Source organism: Jaculus jaculus, chromosome 5 (genome assembly GCF_020740685.1).
Source record: "Jaculus jaculus isolate mJacJac1 chromosome 5, mJacJac1.mat.Y.cur, whole genome shotgun sequence".
In the NCBI taxonomy this organism is placed as follows: domain Eukaryota; kingdom Metazoa; phylum Chordata; class Mammalia; order Rodentia; family Dipodidae; genus Jaculus; species Jaculus jaculus.
This window is the reverse complement of record NC_059106.1, coordinates 173,613,741-173,635,441: the sequence shown is the minus strand read 5'-3', so window position 1 is coordinate 173,635,441 and position 21,701 is coordinate 173,613,741. Positions and strand designations below refer to the sequence as shown.

Below are 21,701 nucleotides of genomic sequence, written 5' to 3'. Positions count from 1 at the left end.
AGAGGGGCTGGCAGCGTGGGGGTCCTTCCTGGGCTGCAGCCTCCCGCCGCACTTCCCCACCTGGGGCCTTGCACCTCCCTCGGGTGGGTCTCACACTCCTTCTTTCCACCTCTCTTTCCACCTCCACCCCTTTGGGGTCAAGACTGTAAGTTACCGAAACAACAAATTAGTGCACCTAAAACACACTGAATCTTCAATTGAACCAGCTGCCAGGTTTCCAATGAGCGTTTGTGTTGAAGATCTGGCAGTCAGCAGCCCATGGTCCCCCAGCAACCACGGCTCAAGCTGGAAGACAGCACCCCTCTGGTCAGCCTGCACAGCTCTGGAGGTCCCTGGACTACCTGCCCTGCCCCTCTGTTTATAACCCCTAGCTTGCATCCTAGGGTGATTGTTGTTTAACTTGCCACCTCTCCCTAGAAGATTGAGAGGAGCTGGTCTGGCCATGGTTGGAGCTAGGCTGGCATAGCTGTGATCTTTAAAGCAGGCCAGGTAGAAACAAAGATGTTATAGCTACTTGTCACCACCGCACCTGGCATCCTGCCACTTCCTCTGAAACTGTGAAGATACTATTACTAACAGTAGCTAATATTTGCTGAGCACCTTCTGCGTCCTGTGCACAATTCCAGGCCTGCCTGGGAGCCTGCAGAGGACATGACACCCCACTGCGGGGTGCTGGAAGCCACCGGCTCACTTTCAACCTTATGATTAGGACGTCTCCAACAGGGAGTGCCCTGAGTTAGCCAGTGTTGTGCCAAGGGGAAACCCAGGCGCTTCCTTTGTTTGTTCAGAAAACATTTATTGTTTAACAAAGATTCATTGCGTGCTTACATGTCAGACAGTGATCTAGATCCAAGGACTACGGACAAGTAGGCACACAACAAAACTTTTCCTTCCTGGTAGTGGATCCAGTTAAAGCAGATAGACAACAAAGTCAGTTTTACATTGTGGAGAGCTACCATAAAGCAATTTATTGATTCTAAATAGGATATAATAGGACTTTCTGATGTGTTTAAGTGCTGAGAACATTCACCTATTCTATTGCTCAAAGGTCTGGCAGACAAGATGTTGGGGACACAGAACTCTCTCTCTCTCTCTCTCTCTCTCTCTCTCTTCCTCCCTCTTTCCCACCCTCCCCAAAGTGAGCTGGGTAGACGCGGTCTTTTTTTTTTTTTTTTTTTGAGGTAGGGTCTCACTCTAGCCCAGGCTGACCTGGAATTCACTATGGAGTCTCAGGGTGGCCTCGAACTCACAGCGATCCTCCTACCTCTGCCTCCTGACTGCTGGGATTAAAGGCGTGCCCCACCATGCCCAGTGACACAGTCATTTTGTTAGAGGCTCCCTGGCACTGGTAAGAGGAGTGTTCGGATAGGCAGCGTGGGGTTGGGATCAGTTTCATGCTGGGCTCCCCCACTTGGCTTGTTCACATCTAGTATCTCTTCCAGCCTCTGGACTCTGGCATGGGCAATGTGGAGAACCCTGAAAGGTAACTGCCCTGGGACACAGACTGGGTAAACGGGCATCCCAGATGCCCCTCCTCTCGTTCCCTGCTTGCTTGACTGGTGAAATCCAGAACCAGAGGGTTTGGGGGCAGGGATAGAGCACTGGCTGGGACTAGCTTGGAGCCCCCCAGCCCAGCATCCCAGAGCCAGTGACTCCAAATGACTCCTCTGAGGGAATCAGAGACAAGTGAGGGGAGCCAAAAAGATGGAATTCCTGCATCTTCCCTCTGCTCTGGGGCTACCATGCAGGTTTTGAACCAGGGTCATCTTATGCTAGACTCTTTCCCCCTCAGCTTCGGGCAGGACTAGAGAGCCGGGAAGGATGATTGAGAATGAGCTGTCTACCCTATTTGCTTGTGAGAAGTTCCTTTTACTCCAGGAAGAACACTGGCAGTGCGAGGCTAGGCCACAGCATGTTAGGAAATAGCCCAAAGCCGCCAGAGGAAAGGCTGCGGTGGGTGACACGCGCAGCCAGAACCTCGCATGCTTGCTTCTCCTTGCAGGACTGAGAACCGCCCACAGCAGGCCTGCATGGAAGTGGTGACAGGTGAGTCCTGGCCTTTGTGCCCAGACTTCAGATTGCCCCCATCTCTCTGACACAGCAGCAATTCTGTTAATAAAGAATACGAACTTGATTGGTCACTTTGTTTCCAGAGCCTGAGAAAGAGGAAGGCATTACAGGTAGGCAGATAATGGAGCCAGGGTATGGAAGGACACAGGCCTGCATGCACAGTGTGAGAATTGGATCCAAGGAAGCATTGTATTCAGACTAAGAGACATGAGAGAGGCTAGGCGCTGGGATAGCTGGGCCAGTCTTGCACGTTTCTGCTCAGGACCTCAGGGTTGACCTCATGACATTTCATCTGGGAAAATGTCCTGAGTCATTCCTCCTGTCCAAGGTGAAGACCCAGGTCTAATTTCCCGTCTACTTCAGTCTATAATCTCTCCCTCACTTATAATGCAAATATATCACTAGGACTCAGGAAAATGAAGGAAATGAAAGTAAACTGTAATCTCATGATTCAGACATGATTATGATTAATTACCATATCATAAATGTCACCATGGCCTTTCTAATAACAAATGTGCTTATGAGTACCCTTATCTGTCACCTGGGTTTCTTTATTTAATACCAGAGGACTCTTGTGGGCCTATTGAGTCATCCTAAAACTCCAGAGCCCCGTATGCCTGGTAGGAAGTTAGGGTGTCTTATGCATGTTGCTTGGAAGTCAGAAGCAAAGAAGCCACCTTTTGTTGTAGAACGAGGCTGAGAATATGAGCTTGCAAAATGGTGCTTGAGCTGGGCAAGGTGGCACACGCCTTTAATCCCAGCACTGGGGAGACAGAGTCCACTCTGAGACTACGTAGTGAATTCCAGGTCAGCCTGGGCTAACACACACACGCACACACACACACACCCCACAGTGCTTGGCTGAGCTGACATCCCACCACAGTAGTGAACAAAGGGAGTGGCTGGTGCCCTGCCAATACAGCCAGGGAACTGACACCCAGGCACTGTAGCATGTTAGACCCCTAGAAAGGACAAGGGTGCAAAGGATCCTGTCTCTCCTTCACTCATAACCAGCAGGGAAAGTTGATACCGGCTGTCCGGCTTTCTGTCACCTAATTGACAGGTGAACAGACTGGTTGCTAAGGTGGCAATGTCTCCTAGGAAGGAGTCAAATGCTCACTGCCTTTGGTGGATGTCACAGCTGTGACTAGACCTGTCCTTGTTGACCTTGAAATGGTAGGAGAGATGAAACAAAGTGGTCTATTTGGGGATATTTGGGAACCAGATTTGCACTGTAGACCCTGAAGCCACAAATGTCACTCTGTTGCTTCCTCCTCACACACCCACTGCCAAATCTAATCGCTTCTCTTTAGACACCCAGTGACCAGGAATCCCAGCTGACCAGAGGATCAGCGGAACCAGTAGGGAGGGCAGATCTTACCCCTGACACCCTCAGGGCCACCGGAGTCATTTGATGGCTTCCTGGTGGGGAGGAGAGGTACACAGGAGGGACCAGTCTTTCCAGGAGGAAGTGTTCCAGAGATCTCCAAGCCCATTCAGCATATGATGGTGCTGGCCTCTGGTCAGCCCACAGCCTTCCTAATACAGAGCTTTAGAACCGTCTAGCACCTTAGAGACCTCCATGTCGAGCATGCCCTTGCCCAGGATGGCCATTTTGCACATGGAGAAACTGAGTGTTGAGATAAGTGGACTCTTCCAAAGTTATGTGCTCAGTAAGTGGCTTCAGCCTCACAATCCTATTCTTTGTTCTGTCCATATGACTGCCAAGGAACTCTGAGAGAGGCAGGAAGTGTAGAGCAGAAGCTCAACAGACAAGGCAAAATAACAAGCAAGCTTATGAGAAAAGCTCTCAGGTTATCTCAGAGAAGCAGTATGATACAAATTCCTTTCATTTGAAAAGCACTTCTCCTTTCATGGCTTACTACCAAACATCTGTGTGTTGTCATGGGTCCTTGCAGACCAGCCTCACATGAGGGATGACAGTCTCCACACGTGTATGCACGCCATTCAGGTCATGCCTCAGCTTTGCATTTTCCACAGAAGTGCATGGGCTCTTGCAAGCTCTTCAGCCTGCGCTTAGGGTGCCCCAAACTGAACCACATGAGTCAGATGGCTGCCCAGGTCACTAAGACAAGTAGCCAGTCTTCTAACATCCAGCCCAGCTCTTCCATTTGTCCCTGCCCAGTGTCCGTACAGTGAGCCTTTCTAGCTGCCTTCTGGATGCGCCTTGGATGAAACCCTGAGACTCTTTTAGATGGGAGCAAAAAGAAAGAGAACTGGGGAAAGAGGCTCTTCTCTCCATGACACTCTCCCTCCCTGCTCTGCCCTCTCCTTTCTCAGGAGCAAGACACAACTTAACTGTTGCTGACAGCACTATTTTTAGCAGTCCTCTGGCTGTCAGCTCTGTGACGTGTTCTCTGTGTGTTCCCCGGAGCATTCCCGCCCCACTGTCACTCTCAGAAGGAGCAGGGGGGACTGGAAGGCAGCCCAGAGGTCTGGTTCCAATCCCAGCAGCATCCATCAAGCATCATGGGCAGCTTGCTCGGCTTCTCTTGGTTACCCCGGGAATAAATGAGGGACTGCCTGCAGAGCACTTAGCCCTGGGCCTGGCCTGCCTAGACAAGTACTCATTTTTAGCTCAACTCACTTGTAGGATCTGCCATGGAGGTGACCTCATACCCCATAGACCGAGGCAGGGTGTGAAAGCTGTGCCTTGCAGTGGGGGCTGGGGCTGCGGTGCTTCATCTTGGGGGACACTAAGGGTGACCTCTGGCTCTCTCGTTAGTCCTTTCAGACATCATCGTACATTTCAACCCTTCTGTTCTGATGCCCATGTGCCCCTCTGGGCGGAGTGCTGTTGCCCGCAGCCCTGCTGAGTAAGTTTCCCCCACCCTCTCTCTCTGGGTTGCGTGCTCCTGCTGGTCTTGGATATGTAAACAGGAGGATTTAGGGGGGAATGGCAAAGGTCAAAGGGGTTTAAAATGGAGGTCTTCACTAAGTCAGTGCCAAAAATACCCCCCCCCCACAACCGTGCTGATTTCAGTTTGGCTGATGGACCTCATTGTACATACCAGGTCAAATCTGCTTAAGGGTAGCATGGAGCTCTGAGAGCGGCAGCTGGGGTGTGGGAGGGGGCAGCTTCCTGAATCTCTTAACGAGAATAGTATGCTACTGATTTTTCTTCTCACTCCTCTCCCTCTGCACAGAGACTTGTGGATTCAGGCTAAAGAGCTAGTGAGAAGCTTGAAAGAGCACCCGGTAAGAGTCTGCCCATGCTGCTGGACTGCCTTCCAGAACAGCCACTCCTCCTCAGACTCTCACTAAATACTTCTTCTGACACAAACAATCCAACCCAGGCATGACGGCTCATGCCTGTAATTGCAGCATTTGGGAGAAGGATCAGAAGTTCAGGGCCAGCCTTACCTACATAACAAACTGGAAACCAGCCTGGGCTGCATGAGATCCTGCTCCAAAAAGCAAACACAACAACAACAACAACAAAAAAGAACAGTGGGTCTGCAGCGATAGCTCAGCAGTTAAAAGCACTTACTTGCAAAGCCTGATGGCCCAGGTTCAATTCCCAGGTACCCACATAAAGCCAGATGCACAAGTTGGTGCCTGGGTCTAGAGTTCGTTTGCAGTGGAAGGAGGCACTAAAGCACCCATACTCTCTCTCTTTGTGTCTCTCTCAAATAAACAAACATATCTTTTAAAAACCCAAAGCAAATAAAAACAAAACAAAATCCATAAAAGTGATTATAAGGTAGTGAGTATATGAAACTGAAAGTTATGGGAAAAATCCTTTGGGCTTAAAGTCTGACTATATCTCTTTTATGTGATGATTTAGCAACTTGACTTTCAACATGACTGGAAACTTATCAACGTGTTCTTCAGCAACACAAGCCAGTGTCACCTGTGTCCCTCTGCTCAGCAGGTAAGCTGCAGGCTGGGAGGCTGAGGGACTGCAAGCTCTGGTGCAAGATCAGTAGTGAACATGCAGAGTGCTTCCACCTGGGTGGAGCTGAGGCTGTCTGCTTCCAAAGTAGGATGGATGGATGAGTGCATGGGATTTGGGGATGGATGGGAAGATGTCCAAGGAAACAGACATGATAGAAGTATTGTACTAGCTTTGTTTTGTTCTCTAGTACTTTTATTGTGGTGAAATGCATATAACATAAAATTGACCATCTTAACCATTTTTTCTGTGTATAGTTCAGTGGTATAAATATTGTGTAATGTCATACATGATGTTATATATTTATAAATGTTACAAGTGTACTTTTGAATTATTTATTTATTTGAGAGAGTGAGAGCGAAAGAGAGAGAGAGAGACAGAAAGAGAGAGAGAGAAAATGGGCACGCCAAGGCCACCAGCCACTGCAAACGAACTCCAGATGCATTTTCCCCTTGTGTATCTGGCTTACATGGATCCTGAGGAATCAAACTCAGGTCCTTTGGCTTTGTAGGCAAATGCCTTAACTGCTAAGCCATCTCTCCAGCCCTACAAGTATGTTTTAAAATATTTGTATTAGTATATGTTCATTGGACAAAATAGTGAATTCCATTGTCATACATGAGTGTAAACGACTTTGATTACATTTTCCCCACTCATTGCCTTTCTCCTCTCCCCAAGCATGTTGGCCTTTCTGATTTTCTCTTCCCAAATAGCCCTCCTGCTTTCTCATTGTTTTCTTTTCTTTTTTGTTTTGTTTTGTTTTATTTTCCAAGGTAGGGTCTCTCTCTAACCCAGGCTGACCTGGAATTCAGTATGTAGTCTCAGGGTGGCCTTGAACTCATGGCAATCCTACCTCTACCTCCCGAGTGCTGGGATTAAAGGTGTGCGCCACCATGCCCGGTCCTCATCGTTTTCTTTTAAACCTGGATTCCACACAGGAGAGTCACCTGTTGATCTCCATTTTCATACGAATGACCCAGTCTCCTTCTTTGTGGATGAATGGTAGTCCATTGCATGTGTATATCACATTTTGCTTGTCTGTTCGTCTGTCTATGATGGACAGTTGAGCTGCTACATATCTTGGCTATTTTGGGATAGCTGAGATGAACGCGGATGTGCAGGTATTGCTGTTGTATTCTGACTCGGAACCCCTTGGTATACACGCAGGCGTGATATAGCTGTGTACTCCTATGGTGGCTCTATCTTCAGCTTTTTTGAAGATTCTTCTGTGGGTTTCTGTAGTGTCCGGACTCACATTGCCATCAGCCATGTATGAGGCTTCTTTTATCCCATCCTCATCAGCACTTGTTGTTGTTTTTCTTTTCTTTTTTGTTTCAGTTTTTGTTTGTTTGTTTGTTTGTTGAGGTAGGGACTCACTCTAGTCCAGGCTGGCCTGGAATTCACTATGTAGTCCCAGGGTGGCCTCAAACTCACAGCAATCCTCCTACCTCTGCCTACTGAGTGCTTGGATTCAAGGCGTGCGCCACTACGCCCACCTTGTTATTTGTTTTCTGGGATGAGATAAATTTCAATGAGTTTTGATTTGCATTTCCCTGAGGGCTAAGGGTATTGAACTTTTGTTTTGCTTTGTTTTTCCAGGTAAGGTCTTACTCTAGCTCAGGCTGACCTGGATTTCTCAGGGTAGCCTCGAACTCATGGCAATCCTCCTAACTCTGCTTCTCAAGTGCTGGGATTAAGGCATGAGCCACCATGGCCAGCTTGAGACTGAACATCTTAATGCATTTACTGTGCTCTTCAGAACTGTCTACTCAATTCATTTGGCCATTTATTGATTAGATTATTTGTTCTTTTGGTGTTTAATTTTTTGAATGCTTTATATATTAATTCTATATGTTAATCCCCTGTCAGATGAATAGCTAGCCAAGGTTCTTTCCTACCTTAGGCTCTTCCCCCACCTGCCATTTCCTTTTTTTGGCACAAGCTTTTCGTTTGCTGGGATCCCATCTGGAACGTATAGTTACATACATAAGTGTGCAGTGTGCACGCTTCACACATAAGCATAAGTATACAGTGTGCACGCTTCACTTACCAAATATTTTAAAGACCCACCATGTTGATTTGTCTGGATTGAGTTCTACTTGAACACTTGAGTTTCTTGCATCTTATTTCACTATTAGCCTATTGATGGCTACTTAGGTATTTTAAGCTTTTCATTTTTTTTTTTTTCCCAAGGTAGGGTCTCACTGTAGCCCAGGCTGACCTGGAATTCGCTGTGTAGTCTCAGGGTGGCCTCGAACTCATGGCTATTCTCCTACCTCTGCCTCCTAAGTGCTGGAGTTAAAGGTGTTTGCCACCATGCCCTGCACTATTTTTTTTTTGTGAAGCAAGCCCAACAGACTGCCTTTTTCTTATGCAAAGTGAGAGTGAGAAAGAGAATTGGTGCACCAAGGCCTCAGCCACTGAAATCAAATTGCAGATGCATGCATCCCCTTGTGCACATGTGAGGCCTTGCGTACTTGCATCACTGTGCATCTGGCTTACGTGGGACCTGGAGAGTTGGACATGAGTCCTTAGGCTTTGCAGGCAAGCCCCTTAAATGCTAAGCCATCTCTCTAGCCCAGCATTTTACTATTTTAAACAATGCTACAGCATGCAACCTTGCTCATTTGTTTAAATGTGTATATTTTTATAGTACAGTGATTTTCAAATTGTGGGTGGAAGTACATTAATGAGTCCAAAAATATCAGCTGGAAGGATTGCAACAAAAATTGACGACTGAAAGAGGAATGGAATAAACTATGAAGTATTCTAGTCCATACCATGAAGGGAGAAGACAATGGATTCATGAAACTAACTGCTAAGCCATCTCTTCAGCCCTCTGCTTGCTTTCCTAATGTGTTTTTTTGTTTTGTTTTGTTTTTTGGTTTTTCAATGTAGGATCTCACTCTAGCCCAGGCTGACCTGGAAGTCACTATGTAATCTCAGGGCGTCCTTGAACTCATGGTGATCCACCTACCTCCGCCTCCCAAGTGCTGGCATTAAAGGCGTGAGCCACCATGCCAGGCCTTAAGATCTTCCTATTGACAATTTTCATGTGTGTGTGTGTGTGTGTGTGTAATGATCGTAATATCCTCCTAATACTTCTTTCATCTGCTTCCTCATCTCTTCTCCACTGAGTCCCTTCTTCTTTCCAACTATCCCCTCTTCTATTTTAATGTCCTTTCTTTGCCCTCTTCCATCGCCCATGCGGGGTGCTGACGGTATCCATGTCATCATCCATGACACACGGTCTTAGGCCCAGTACTACGTAGGTCTTGTGCGGGGAATGATAGCTGCCATGCGGTCACGGTGCACCTGTCACTTTGTACCCAAAGCACTCCTCCTCATCCTTTGGCTCTTACATTCTTCCTACCCTCTCTTCCACAGTGGACTCTGAATCTTGGAGGATGTGATAGAAATGTCTCATTTAATGTTGCTGTTGCTGACTTTATTTATTTATTGGTCACAGAGCCTCATGTAGCCCAAGCTGACTTCAAAGTCAAGATTTTTTCACCTCAGCCTCCTAAGTACTGAAATTACATATGTGCATTGCTATAGCTAGTCACTTTTAAGCTTTAGCTGGATCTGCTTAATTATCCAAATTAACTCGACTCATTTTCTTTACCACTCATGCCTGAGAACAGCCATCCCTAGAATAATTCTGCCACTTGGTATCAAGTCAATGTTTTTTATCAATATGCAAAATTATCTAAAGATATAATTATGCTGATACCTGAGGCTAGAGTTTATTTACACTTAGAACCTCATACTTCAATTTGTTGGGGTTTTTTTATATGTGTGTGGCGTACATGTGTATATGCATGTTCATATGCACGTGATGTGTTGTACATGTGTGTGGATATGAAGCCCAGAGTTTGGACAAGGCTAGACAGTCAGGCTCCAAAACTGACTTCACAGAGCAGTCCTGGCTCTCATAGGTCATGTTGAGCTGAAAGTACACATGAGGAAAACCATTTTACTGTTAAGATGACATGTTGACCTGGCCAGCCCTAGGAGACCAAACTCTCTTTGGGGAATCTTGAGCTTTTTTAGTGAGGACAGGTAAGGACCTAGTCCCCAGTTGTTCTTTAGGGGCCTCTCCAGAGTTACAAGAGTGAGTTTGGGGCCTGTCTGCTATGCAGCAGCAATGTCTTGTCCTCAGTGGTCAGTGGTGACCTGGCTCACAGCAGTGACGCAGGATGCTCTTCGGACCTAGGGAAAGTTTAGCTTCACTAATGACTACGATAAGAAAGACATCAGAAGAGAAAGAAAGGGGGATGCCACGGAGACATAGACACTAGCTTGTTGCAAATGCCACCGGAAACAGGTGCCAGCATTTGGCAGGTGCACTGTCATGTGATTAAGAAACCTGTGCGTATCCCTGTCTTCTGACTCAACCATCATCCTCCTTGGAGAGAATCCCAAGAAGGGATTCATGAGGAGTCAAGTCTGGGCTCTGGTGTGGGTTTAATAATAGATACTCTTCTGAATCTGAGTGGAAAAGATACGTGCAAGTTGTTCAAGTTCATTAGGACAAACAAGCCTCTTCCCAGGTACCGTTTAGTACCTGCAATGTGACCTTGTGAACCCAGGGGTTTCTCTTTTCCTTTCCTTTTTTTTTTTCAAGGTAGTATTTCATTCTAGTCCAGGCTGACCCTGAAACTCATTCTTTAATTCCAGGCTGGCCTAGAATTTAAGACAATCCTCCTACCTCAGTCTCCCAAATACTGGAGTTAAAAGCTTGTGCCAAGCCAGGGGTGGTGGAGCATGCCTTTAATCCCAGCACTCAGGAGGCAGAGGTAGGAGGATCACTGTGAGTTTGAGACCACCCAGAGACTACATAGTGAATTCCAGGTCAGCCTGAGCTAGAGTGAAACCCTACTTTGAAAAACCAAAAAAAAAAAAAAAAAAAAAATCAAAACAAAACAAAAAAACCTTGCATCAGGGCTGGAGGTAAGGCTTAGGAGTTAAAATGCTTGCCAACAAAGCCAAAGGACCTAGGTTCAATTCCCTAGTACCCACATAAAGCAAGATACACAAGGTGGCACAAGCATCTGGAGTTAGTTTGCAGAGGTGCTGCATGCTCATTCTCTCCCCCCCTCTTCCTCTAATAAATAAAAAAATAAAATATTTTTTAAAGTCTTTAAAGGCTTGCACCAGCATGCCCAGATGACCCAGGGGTTTCTAAAGCATGATTCATACTCAAGGCGTACCCAGGCTCCCTTGGGCCTTCAAGGAAAGATAAACGTCCTGAGTGTGGGGCAGACCAGCAGCAGGGCGTTTCTGGACTGAGTTCCTTCAGGAGGGAAAGTGGGATGTTCAGTGTCAGCCCTGAGGAGAGACCAGACAAAAGAAACTAGACAGGCTTTAAAACTGACCATTGCACATAACACTGGCTGGATTGGCAGCCCAGGGGCCAACCTCACATCAAAGCAGGGCCTGACAAGAGAGAGACAGGCCATGCCACTTCCTCCGGTTCTGTGAGTGGCAGGCTGCCCTCACTGCAGTCTCCACTGGGTGATTGGCAGCTGTCTCCAGATCCCTGCCTGTGTCTCCCCAGGAAACAAAACAGCTCCTCGGCCTTCCTTGTCTTGCTGTCTGTGCCAAGTTGCTTCAGGGGACAGGCAATCTGCAGCCAGCTAAGGAGTTTCTCTCCTTGTAATTTTTTTTGCATAGAAATAGTAACCAATGGTCCAATTTAGAGTGTTTGCACTCTCTCATTTTCATTATCTTTAAGGAAGGAGAAGGTATGTATGCTGAGGTGTGTAGTGGATGGATTTACATATCCTGGTGACGGGCCTTCTCATACCCTCTCTCTCACTTGGGAAAAATGTGCGGGGTGGGGGGCGGGGGGGTGGCGGAGACATGAAGCCAAAGGACAAATAATATAGCTTGAACATTTCTGATTTGAAATCCAAAATGCTCCAAACTCTAAAATTTTTGGAGCACTTCAGATTTTGAACTTTTGGATTATGAATGTTCAGTTGGCAATGTCTATGCAAATATTCCTATACCTGAAAACTGAATCTCTCCTGGTCCCAACATGTCAGAGAACGGGTGCTCAGCCCAAACCTGTGGCGGTGCCCAGTCGGCCTGGAGCTCTTTCTGTGGCTGGTTGTGCTCCCTCTTCAGACAGGCTTTTGCTTCGATCAAAACAACTCCCTCGGCCGGGGAGTAAGTCTCTCGCCCTTTATTGGGAGTATCAGACCCCAGAAGTGTTTCTGACCTTCCTCCTACCTCCAGTTTGTCCTTTCTTGACATGAAACTTCTCCTGTGGTGGGAGGCCAATTTTTCTTTGGTTGGAGAAAGAGAATGGTTCACAGAAGCAGCAGCACTGAGGACTGTACCCCTGTGGGAAGCAGGGTATCCGTCAGGCCTGTGCCCATGGCCTCTCTGTGGGGCCAGCCTACCCCTGGGGTCCCTGGAGCTCATGTCCCTCTGCTACCACCCTCCCTTAGGAGGTTCTTCTCTCGCAGAAAAGGTACCTGATGCGACGCATGGACAAGCTGAATGGGATACTGGACTACCTGCGCCAGGAGGTAAGGTGGTGCTTCCACAGGTCCCTTGGGCCCCGGGGCAAGCATCCTTAGGATGCCTCCAACAGTCCTTCTGAGGGTGGGATCGGTCAGCCCTCAGTGGCATGGCATGTTGCAGGGTGAGGAAAATGGGTTTCTGCTGTGGAGAGTCAGCCGCTCGGGCAGGGGGTGCTCCCAGGACCCCATCTCCTACCCTGTGAAAGGACAAGTCTCAGGCTTGATTGCTCTCAAGGGACTAGGAGGCGCTGCTGTCTCCTGCGGCTGCTCTTTCCAGAGTCTGGGGTGACCACAGCCAGTTCTGGGGAACCCATAGGCCCTTTCTAGAAGCTATAGGTTCTGAGAGCCTAAGAACAGGGCCATGGTTCTTGTCTTCCCCTGTGCTCTCTGTTCTCCTGAAAGCTGGGCTCCACTAGGCTGCCTGCCCACCATGAGAGAGGTGGGGGCATGTTCTGGGATATATGGTCGTAGGGTGGCAGCTCTGTACTACGTTCAACCAAATACCTCCAGGGAGCCCCTCGGCAGCCATAACAACTTGGCAAATGTTCACCGCCCAACCCCTTGTGTGCCCTAGGTACCCAGAGCATTTGTGAACCTGGTGGAGCTCCCTGAGATTGTGACTGTGTCTCACTGGCATCAAGGGACTGGGTTCAGGTAAAACACGGGAACACAGAACGGGGCTGATACCGTCTGTGTGGGCGTCATATGCCAGCACCGCGTGGGCAGTCCACATCCATCCAGCCCACGAGACGAGCCAGGAGTGAAGGTCGGAGAGCTCGATAGCTATGCGAGCTCACACACCACACTGGCCAGTGGCAGATTTGGGTAGAATTGGGGTCGCAGTCTCTACTACCGAGCGTTGTTTGGGAGACCCAGGTGAAGGGTGGAGTATTTAGTTTGGGTGATGCAGTGCCAGAGTCCACCCCCACCCCAAGTTTATCTGAGAGTTGAAAATGCAGGTTAGATGCAAAGCGTCTCGGAATCAAGTGACTTCTGGAAATTAGATTTTTTTTTAAATGTTGCCTAAATGTATTTTCGCATCTCAGAACTTGATTTCCATATATTCTGAATTTTTTCATAAGATTTACACTTTCTGGTTTATGCTAAGAATGGCTTTGAACTTGGGAAAGACGTTCGTATGAGAAGAGTCAGGTTGTGGACAGCTGAGAAGAAAGACGGGTGCTGCCTGAGGAGAAGGGAGCTTTGGAGAGAAAGGGAGAAAAGGGGGAGGCTGGGGGAGAAGAATGGGATGTGGGTGTCAGAGGTGAGGAGAAAGTGGGAGAGAGGTGTCTCAGGACGTGGAAGGAAAGCATTGCCAGAGGACTTCCCTGACCCTGGGGACAAGCTCCCCGAGGCCCGCCACCCCAGCCTTCACACGATGAGGTATTTGCCTCCATTCTCCTGCAATTTCTCCTTCCCCGCTCCCTAAGCAACTCCCAGGCTCTACCAGTCCCTCTCCCCACCAGAGGACCCTGAGATGTGGGAGGACCCCTCCCTCACCAGCTCAGTCACTTCCTGCTCACTTTGACCTACAGCACCCTCGCATCGGGCCTCTGCAACTGCTCACGAGAGACCTCGAAGCTCTCCCAGGCTGTCATGCAGTGGTCCTATCAGGTGAGCTGGGCCCCGGGACACCGCTCACAGGGGCGGGGGCATGAAGGGGAATGGTCATGGCGGGGGTGAGGTCGGCTTGCTCTCTAAGCACGCAGCTGGACTTGGGATTGTGAGGAGCGGACAGAGCTGCTCTCACTGCATTTCCCCGTGGTGAGCCCATGCTCCTCCGTGCTATGTGGGGGTGGGGGGCGTGCTGACTCTCTATGGGGGTGGGGGGCGTGATGACTCTCTCGGCAATAAGTAGCCGGGCGCTCGTGCACACCGGTTCTGAGATACTTTTTGTCGTGCTTGCTCACCCTGCCACATCTGCGGCTGGCGTTCTGGATTTACCCAGGAGGTCTCTGTACCTCAGACTACATAGTCCAGAGGCAAGTTAAGATTCCTGAAGAGGTGCATTCTAGCGGACCAGAGGGATCCCGGAGGAGTAGAGAAGGGCTCAGTGGAAACCACTGTTCTGATTGGCACGCAGCTTCCAGACACGTGTTCACATGGTGATCTGCGTTTAAGAAAACTCTAAGTACCTAGGGGGTGTGCCTCAGTGGTAGAGGGCCTGCCTAGCAGGCATGAGGTTCTTAGTTTAATCCCCGGTGCTGAGAGGAGAAAGAAGTCACGCTGTAAGACCAGCTGTATGACCCTGCTCAGTCTGGAAATGACTGTCTTCCGAGGGGCTCATGGCACACGCCTGGCCTGAGCAGCGCATGCGGTCCTGTGGCACACAGGCTGCCTTGGCCTTCTAGAGTTTCCAGAGAATAGTCTCCGGGTCTCTCTGCCCACAGTTCTCTGATGCTAGGATTTCTGAGCCAAGTGAGAACTCAGCTGGGGTCCTCATAAGCCCTAAAGTGAGAAGTGAGAAGCAAAGGGGGAGCTTCCAAATCGTGCTCGATGATCACACGCCATGCCTGGTGGTGGGTCAGAGCGACGGTGCCCGGTGGGCTTGGCGACTGTAGCGGGCTCTCTGCTCCTCCCTCAGGAAGCCTGGGAGGGGCTTCTGGCTGCCAGCAGGCTCAACAACCAGGAGTCCTTCGCGGTGGTTGTCCAGCCTTTCTTCTATGAGCTGTCACCCTCGGTGAGTGAGCTGCACAGGCATCAAGGGGTGATGGGCCCCGGGCCCCACACCTGCTCCTGTCTCCTTCCACTGCCTTCTCCCACCCTCTTCTCCACGGACACCCCAGCCTCACCCAGGTCACTGAACACAGAGGCTTAGTCTAGGAAGCCATGCCGCAGCGTGGCTACGCTTCCTGATGCGGTGTCCTCACAGTGTTGCCTAGTCCATGAAGTAGGCTCGTAGAGGGACACAGCTCCCAGATGAAGACTCAGGACTCTGGCAGGAAGGCTTGGCTTCAACTCTTGCCTCTGGCACGGGCCAGCTGTGTGACCTTAGGAAAGTGGTTTGACCTCTCTCCCCAGGTCAGTGAGCAAGGGACTGCTGAGTCATGTAGCACCAGGTTGGTGCCACTCCTACTAAAAATCATGGGCTCTGCAGCCTCTGACCCTTCAGGACTACGTCTGCAAACACTCGCCACCCGCCCCCCCCCATCTGCCATCTCCTGCCTGTGGGGCGTCCTTGGGGTACCTGTGTGTCTTACATGATACTTCTGCCATGGTTTAGAAGAAGAAAGAGAGGCCAGGGGATGGCTCAGGGCAGAGTGCTTACTGCCCAAGCATGAGGACCTGAGCTGGGACCCCCAGCATGTACAGTGAAGGACACCTGGCCTGTAACCCAGCACTGGAGAGGCAGGGACAGGGGATCCCTGGGTTGCACTAGCTAGTTAGCCTGGCTGAGTCAGCGAGCTCTAGGTTGAACAAGAGACTCTGTCTTAAAGAATAAGGTGGAGAGAAATGGAAAAAGTTATTTTACTTCAACTTCTGGCATCCACGTGCACATACATACCTGTGTGCACACACATGTACCTACACACACATGAACACAGTCTTGCATACACACATGCACATATAAGAAAGACCAAGAGTCCTGGCGTCCGTGCCCCCTTCACCAGCCTCCTCAGACCACCGAGCAGTCACTTGCTCCTGATCTGAGTTCAGTCTTGAAGACCCACGATAGCATAACCAGGTGTTCCTCCTACTGCCAACGCTGGTCTCCAGACCCTAACCCCAGACAGTGCTCCTGAAAGTGTTGGCATTATTGAGGAGGTGGACAGCTGAGGGACAGAGCTGGATGGTCAGGGTTCCCCAACACCATTGGACAACACCAATGTGTGGAGATGTCCATGGGGGCACATCAACTCCTTTGTGATTCTCCTTCAGGAGAGGCCTTTGCCCCAGGATTCCACCACACTTGCCCTCAGTCTCTGGAACAGTATGGTGAGTACGGGGATGTGGGACTCACACCAGCCTGGGGACCAACCTACAAAGCGCACTTCTACCTGCTGCATTCAAGAGGGGCTGCAGGACATCAGAACTTTGTGGAGATGCCAGCCCAGCAAAACCTCAGGGGTTCAACCTTCCCAAGACAGGGGTCCCCCAAGGGCCATTTTTCCCAGAGGCCAGCCCATTGCCCAGGGTCTGTGTGGAAGACCTACTTCTGGTGAGGCTCCAAGGCGCAGGCCCCCCTGCAGTCCTGGCCACTTTCCTCACACTTATTTGGTTCTGTGCATGTTTAAAGGCCCAAGGTGGTGCCTAGAATGAGCCCAGACTCCCGGGTGGTGACCAGGGTGTTGCCTAGAACGAGCCCAGACTCCCGGGTGGTGACCAGGGTGGTGCCTAGAACGAGCCCAGGCTCCCGGGTGGTGACCAGGGTGGTGCCTAGAACAAGCCCAGACTCCTGGGTGGTGACCAGGGCTCAAACTGATATCCTGCCTTTCCTGGCTGCAGGAGCTCAAGGTCTCTGTTCCTTTCTACAAAACCTGACCCTGAACATTAGGGTCCCTCACATGCGCTGTTTGCTCTCTGTATGCTGACAGTGACAGGTGTGCCCTGTCCTTGGGCTTTGGGGATTCTCAGCGGTGGGAGGTGCCCCCAGTGCTTAGAGCCTTTCCAGGGCACCAGACAGAATCCATTGATTCCACCACCCCCCCCACCCCATTCCACACTCTCCTATTTTTAGAGCTCCAGCAATAGAAATTGATTTCTCTTCTTCTGCGGCGTAGAAGAGCTCCTCTCCATCTCCCCAACCGCCGCGCAGCGCGGAGCACATCCACAGCTGTGCCCTGGTCCCCGTGGCCAGTGGAGGACAGCGCAGCGGGGAGAGGGGAGCTCCAACAACCCCAGTGGCCCCATTAGTAGAAGCACACTTTCTTTTGCAGAAGGCATCAGGGGGACATTATTGTTAGTGGCCCTGGCCCTTGGGTGGGATAATCCCCCAGTCCCTCTTCCATGAGGGTCAGAGATGAAACCCGAGGCCTCCTAGGGGGTCTCTTACCTCTTACCACCCTCTCTTGGAAGGCTGACTCAGTGCCACCTCTCCCCGACCAACAAATACCATGCCTTCACCATGCCCTTCCCAGTGCTGCTAGGCAAGGAGGGTACAAGGGACACTGAGTGTGGCCTCTGTCCTCACATAGCTTACAGGCTCGCTGGGAAGGCATAGATAACCAGGAGAACAAGGGCACACAATGACCCAGCCAGCAGGGATGTGCCCCAGAGACAGCATGGACAGTGGCATCAGAAGGGGATTTGAAGTGGCTTTGGGGAGGTGACCTGGGATGTGAAGCAATGTATGGGCAGAAAGCAGGGTGGGCATCCTTGGTAAGGGGGCCTTTGCGAGCCAAAGGTGCGAAGGGGTGACGGAGCCAAATGCGGTACTCGAGGGCTGGGGGAGGCTGGTGTGATCTGTGAGACCCGTGGCACAATGGTGTCTCGGAGAGAAGAGGTGGTGGTGAGAGCAAAGCAGGGCAGGCCAGGTACCTTTCTCCTCCTCTTGTCCTCTTGCTCCTGGATGTCCTTGTTGTTGGCAGTAGTAGTGATGAGATCCACCTTTCTCAGACCGCTGAGGCACGCCACTGGTCTGGTGTCTTCTAACCTGCCCAAGGGTCCGGCACCTACCCAGAGATCTCTCCTTCAGAGCCTAGGGTACATGCGGTCTCCACAGAGGAGGTGGCATTATCCTAGGTGGACAGTTACCCCACTATCTCCAGACATATCCAACCACTCACAGGCCACAGTTTCCCAACAAGCCCTTCAAGGCTCCCATAGCCCAGAATGGGAAAGAGAAGTCTCTGAGTGAGTGAGTCTCCCAGTTTCCTCACTGGCAAAATGCCAGGCCACCTATGATGCTGCTGGAACTCACCAGGGCTCCTGCAGGCCAGACTCTGTCTGTGGATCATCAGGAATGTGACAGGTTAGGGCAAAGCAAAGGGCCCTGGGCAAGGGTGTGAGAAAGCGATTCTGGCCCCTGTCCCATTTCTACTTGTTTCTTGAGACAGTTTCATTTTCTCTACCTGCCAATTAGATATAAGTGTCCCTCAACGAGCCTCAGAGGGCTTGTGAAAATAAGGAGCTTTGGGGGCCCCTCCACATCCTTCAGTTCACTGCGACCCTTGCTCTGCTGTGTTGGGCTTACCCAGGACCACTGAGGTCAGTGCCAGCTGCTCCTGCTTTATGCCATATTCACAGACCCAGAGCCGAGGGAGGGTTTCCTTCCAAGTGGATGGTGGCAGAGTGGGACGGCAGAGCTGCTGTGGACACAGGGGCCTGTGCCTGCCTCCCATGTCCTGATCACACCTTTCCCCTCTGCACCTGCCCCTCTGCGCCCCATCCCTGCACATCAGCGCAAGCTCTGAGCGCCACACACACCCAGGGGTTGTCCCGCTTGCACTTGCCTAGAATGGAACTGCTCCAGCTGCAGGATCCCACGCTCCCTGGCTGTGCTCGAAGCCCGCCCTCCTGGCGCAAGGCTGAAGAGGACGTTGTATTTGGGACAGAATTCATTTCCTAGGACCCTGCTGTTGTCCCCTCAGTAGACTGTGGGAATTCTTGTACAGTGGTACTAAAGGGGCATATTCTTAGGGACTTTTGAGCCATCAGGCAGAAAAAGAAATTCAGGAGTTGCTCCCACTTAAGAAGAACTCTGCCCCTCAGAGAGGATGTTCTCAGCGGAAGGGTGGCTGTGTGGCAATTCAAGGACCAGGAAAGGAAGTAATAGCACAGGCTGCCACCAGTCATCCGTGGAGAAAACCCAGCCTGTGTGCAGTGCAGGGCGTCAGGAGGGAGAGGGCTAACGAGCTCACTAAGAGTTTTCTGCTCCCTCTGAGGATAAAGAGCTGAAAAAGAGCTTGCTTGGTGGGAGCAAGAAGAATGCAGGCGACTGACACCAGGGCATTTAGAGTAAGGTTGTGTGCATGTGTGTGTGTGTGTGTTTTGAAGTGGGGTCTTACTCTATGCCCTGACTGGCCTGCAACTCAATAGGTATAACCCAGGCTGGCCTCCGCCTCCCGAGTGCTGGGATTACTGGCACGTACTGCCATGCTTGGATTGGGACAAGGTTCTTAACAGAATCAGATTTATCAGTTAAACCTATAAATTATCTTTCTTTGAGGTCCTTGAAAAATAGGCTGTGTTCTATTCATCCAATCAGAATCTTTAAGACATTGCTGTCTCAAGGTTTCTTTCTAGATTCTCAAATTCTTAAAGGATTGGGAAAAGGCAAAAGCAAGGCAGACAGCACCTGGCCATTGAACCCAAAGATGATCTTGAACTTCTGGGCCTCTTGCCTCTACCTCCCAGAGTTGGCATTAGAGGCCTGCACCACCATGCCCGGTTTATATTGTACTGGCAATCGAACCCAGAGCTTCTTACATTCTAGGCACCCTACCAACTAAGCGACATTCCCAGCCCACAAAACAAGGTGTTGTTGTTGTTGTTGCTTTTTATTAATTTGAGAGAGAAAGAGGGAGATAGAGAGAAAATGGGAGCACCAGGGCCTGCTTCCACTGAAGACAAACTCCACACACATGTGCCACCTTGTGTATCTGGCTTCAAGTGGGTAGTGGGGAAACAAACCAGGGTCCTTAAGCTTTGCAGGCAAGCATCTTAACCACTAAGCCATCTCTCCAGCCCTGCAAAACAATTTTTTTTTAATCCCTCCTTCAGCTAGGGATGCAGCTCAGTGGTGAGCACTTGCCTAGTGTTATGTGGGGAAGGTCTTGGGTTTGACCCTTGCATGAGGCATGGGGGAGCCTCCCTTTCAACTCATTCCTCAACTGCCTTCCTTCCCCTTTCTTGGAAGCTTTTTCCAAAGGTCTTAAGCTGGTCTCCCTGCTGCTGTGCCTTGCCTACCTGTCATTAGATGGCTGTTGTGTAAATACCTGACTATTTCAGAGAGAACTGTGACAATGTATTCCCTGTCACTCTGTTTCTGCAGCCCCATTGATGGCCAGAAGTTTTTTGACCCAGGCCATGTCACTGGATTCACATACAATTGTATAAACTTCAGTTCCATGGATTTTGTTCCCTATAGGATTTGGGTTCACATACAGCTAGGTCAAGGCAGTAGGAAGGGGGGAGATGGGGAGAGAACACCTACTTTCTACACAAGCTCTCCTCTCTGAGGGAAACTTCATCAGTGATCTAGCCAAGAGCTGGGCACCAAGGAAGGAGACAAGATGGCAAGTGAGCTCAGGCTCCAGGTGTGAAGAAGCCACAGGACCTGCTGGTAGTTGGATTCAGGACACCAATGTCACAGTCCACCCTAATCAGCTCCCCCACCCCTGGTCAGTTGCTCATGCTGTTCTATTGGGAGGAGTAGACCAGGACGTCCTAGCTGTCCTCACTCTGCTGTCCCCAGCGGGCTCACGGAAACACTGAGCGCTGCACCCCAGCCTGAGCTGATTCAGGAGGTTGGGGACAGAGCTGGAAATGTCCATTTCCCGTGAGTTCCCTGAGAGGCGCTGATCCTGCTGGTCCTGAGGCCACACTGTGAGGACCCGGGGTTGAAGGAGGCCTTCTCAGCGGTGCTGGAGTGGGCTGATTTCTGAGTGAGACTTCTCTGTTCTAGTTGCCACCTTCCTTTATAGATGGAGCCGGCTGGCCACAAAAATGAGCTATTGAGTGCCACAGAGAAGAAGACAATGAAATGCCCCTCATGGGTAAGAGGGACTGGGTTGTGTTGGAGGAGAGAAGGGGGAGGGGTGTGTGTGCATTTTGCTGAGAAGCGGGGTCTTAGTGACTGAGTCGTGGGTCTGTTCTTCTGGGCCTCTGACATGTGGTTGTCGAGCTGTGCGCCTCTGCACAGCTCTGACATGTGGCTGTCCTCAGGCCGACGCCTGTGTCAGCACAGCGGAGGCCTCCACACCCATGAGAGCCGTAGAAACAATGCTGCAACCCTCCTGACCTCCCATGATGGCCCCACACACCTTCTCTGGTGCTCTGGCCTTGTCCCTCATCTGCCGATTCCAGCTTTTCCTCTACCTCAGGGAAGAAGGAGAAAGCGATGCTGAGTGCCTAAGGGGTCTTGAAGGCTGTGTCTTAAATATGTGCCCAGTAGGTCACAGATATAGAATTAGTATTATCAAATATACAGTTGAGGAAATAACATCAATGATTGAGATTCCTTTTTATCATTTTATGCTAGTCAAATTTTGGGCTTTCTTGTGGAATCAGTTTATTGTGAC

At 50.2% G+C, this 21,701-nt stretch overlaps 1 protein-coding gene across 1 annotated transcript in view; it reads left to right on the top strand.

Moving 5' to 3' along the window:
• Window positions 1-3,661: 3,661 nt before the first annotated feature.
• Plb1 (phospholipase B1) overlaps window positions 3,662-21,701 on the top strand; it is a 99,060-nt gene continuing 81,020 nt past the window's right edge. Inside the window, exons 1-11 of the mRNA XM_045149225.1 lie at window positions 3,662-3,743; window positions 4,543-4,698; window positions 4,817-4,907; window positions 5,238-5,289; window positions 5,879-5,965; window positions 12,463-12,525; window positions 13,094-13,173; window positions 14,055-14,133; window positions 15,104-15,199; window positions 16,399-16,455; window positions 21,105-21,176. Of these exons, the coding sequence (XP_045005160.1) occupies window positions 3,662-3,743; window positions 4,543-4,698; window positions 4,817-4,907; window positions 5,238-5,289; window positions 5,879-5,965; window positions 12,463-12,525; window positions 13,094-13,173; window positions 14,055-14,133; window positions 15,104-15,199; window positions 16,399-16,455; window positions 21,105-21,176 (915 nt within the window). The remainder of the gene's footprint in view (window positions 3,744-4,542; window positions 4,699-4,816; window positions 4,908-5,237; window positions 5,290-5,878; window positions 5,966-12,462; window positions 12,526-13,093; window positions 13,174-14,054; window positions 14,134-15,103; window positions 15,200-16,398; window positions 16,456-21,104; window positions 21,177-21,701) is intronic.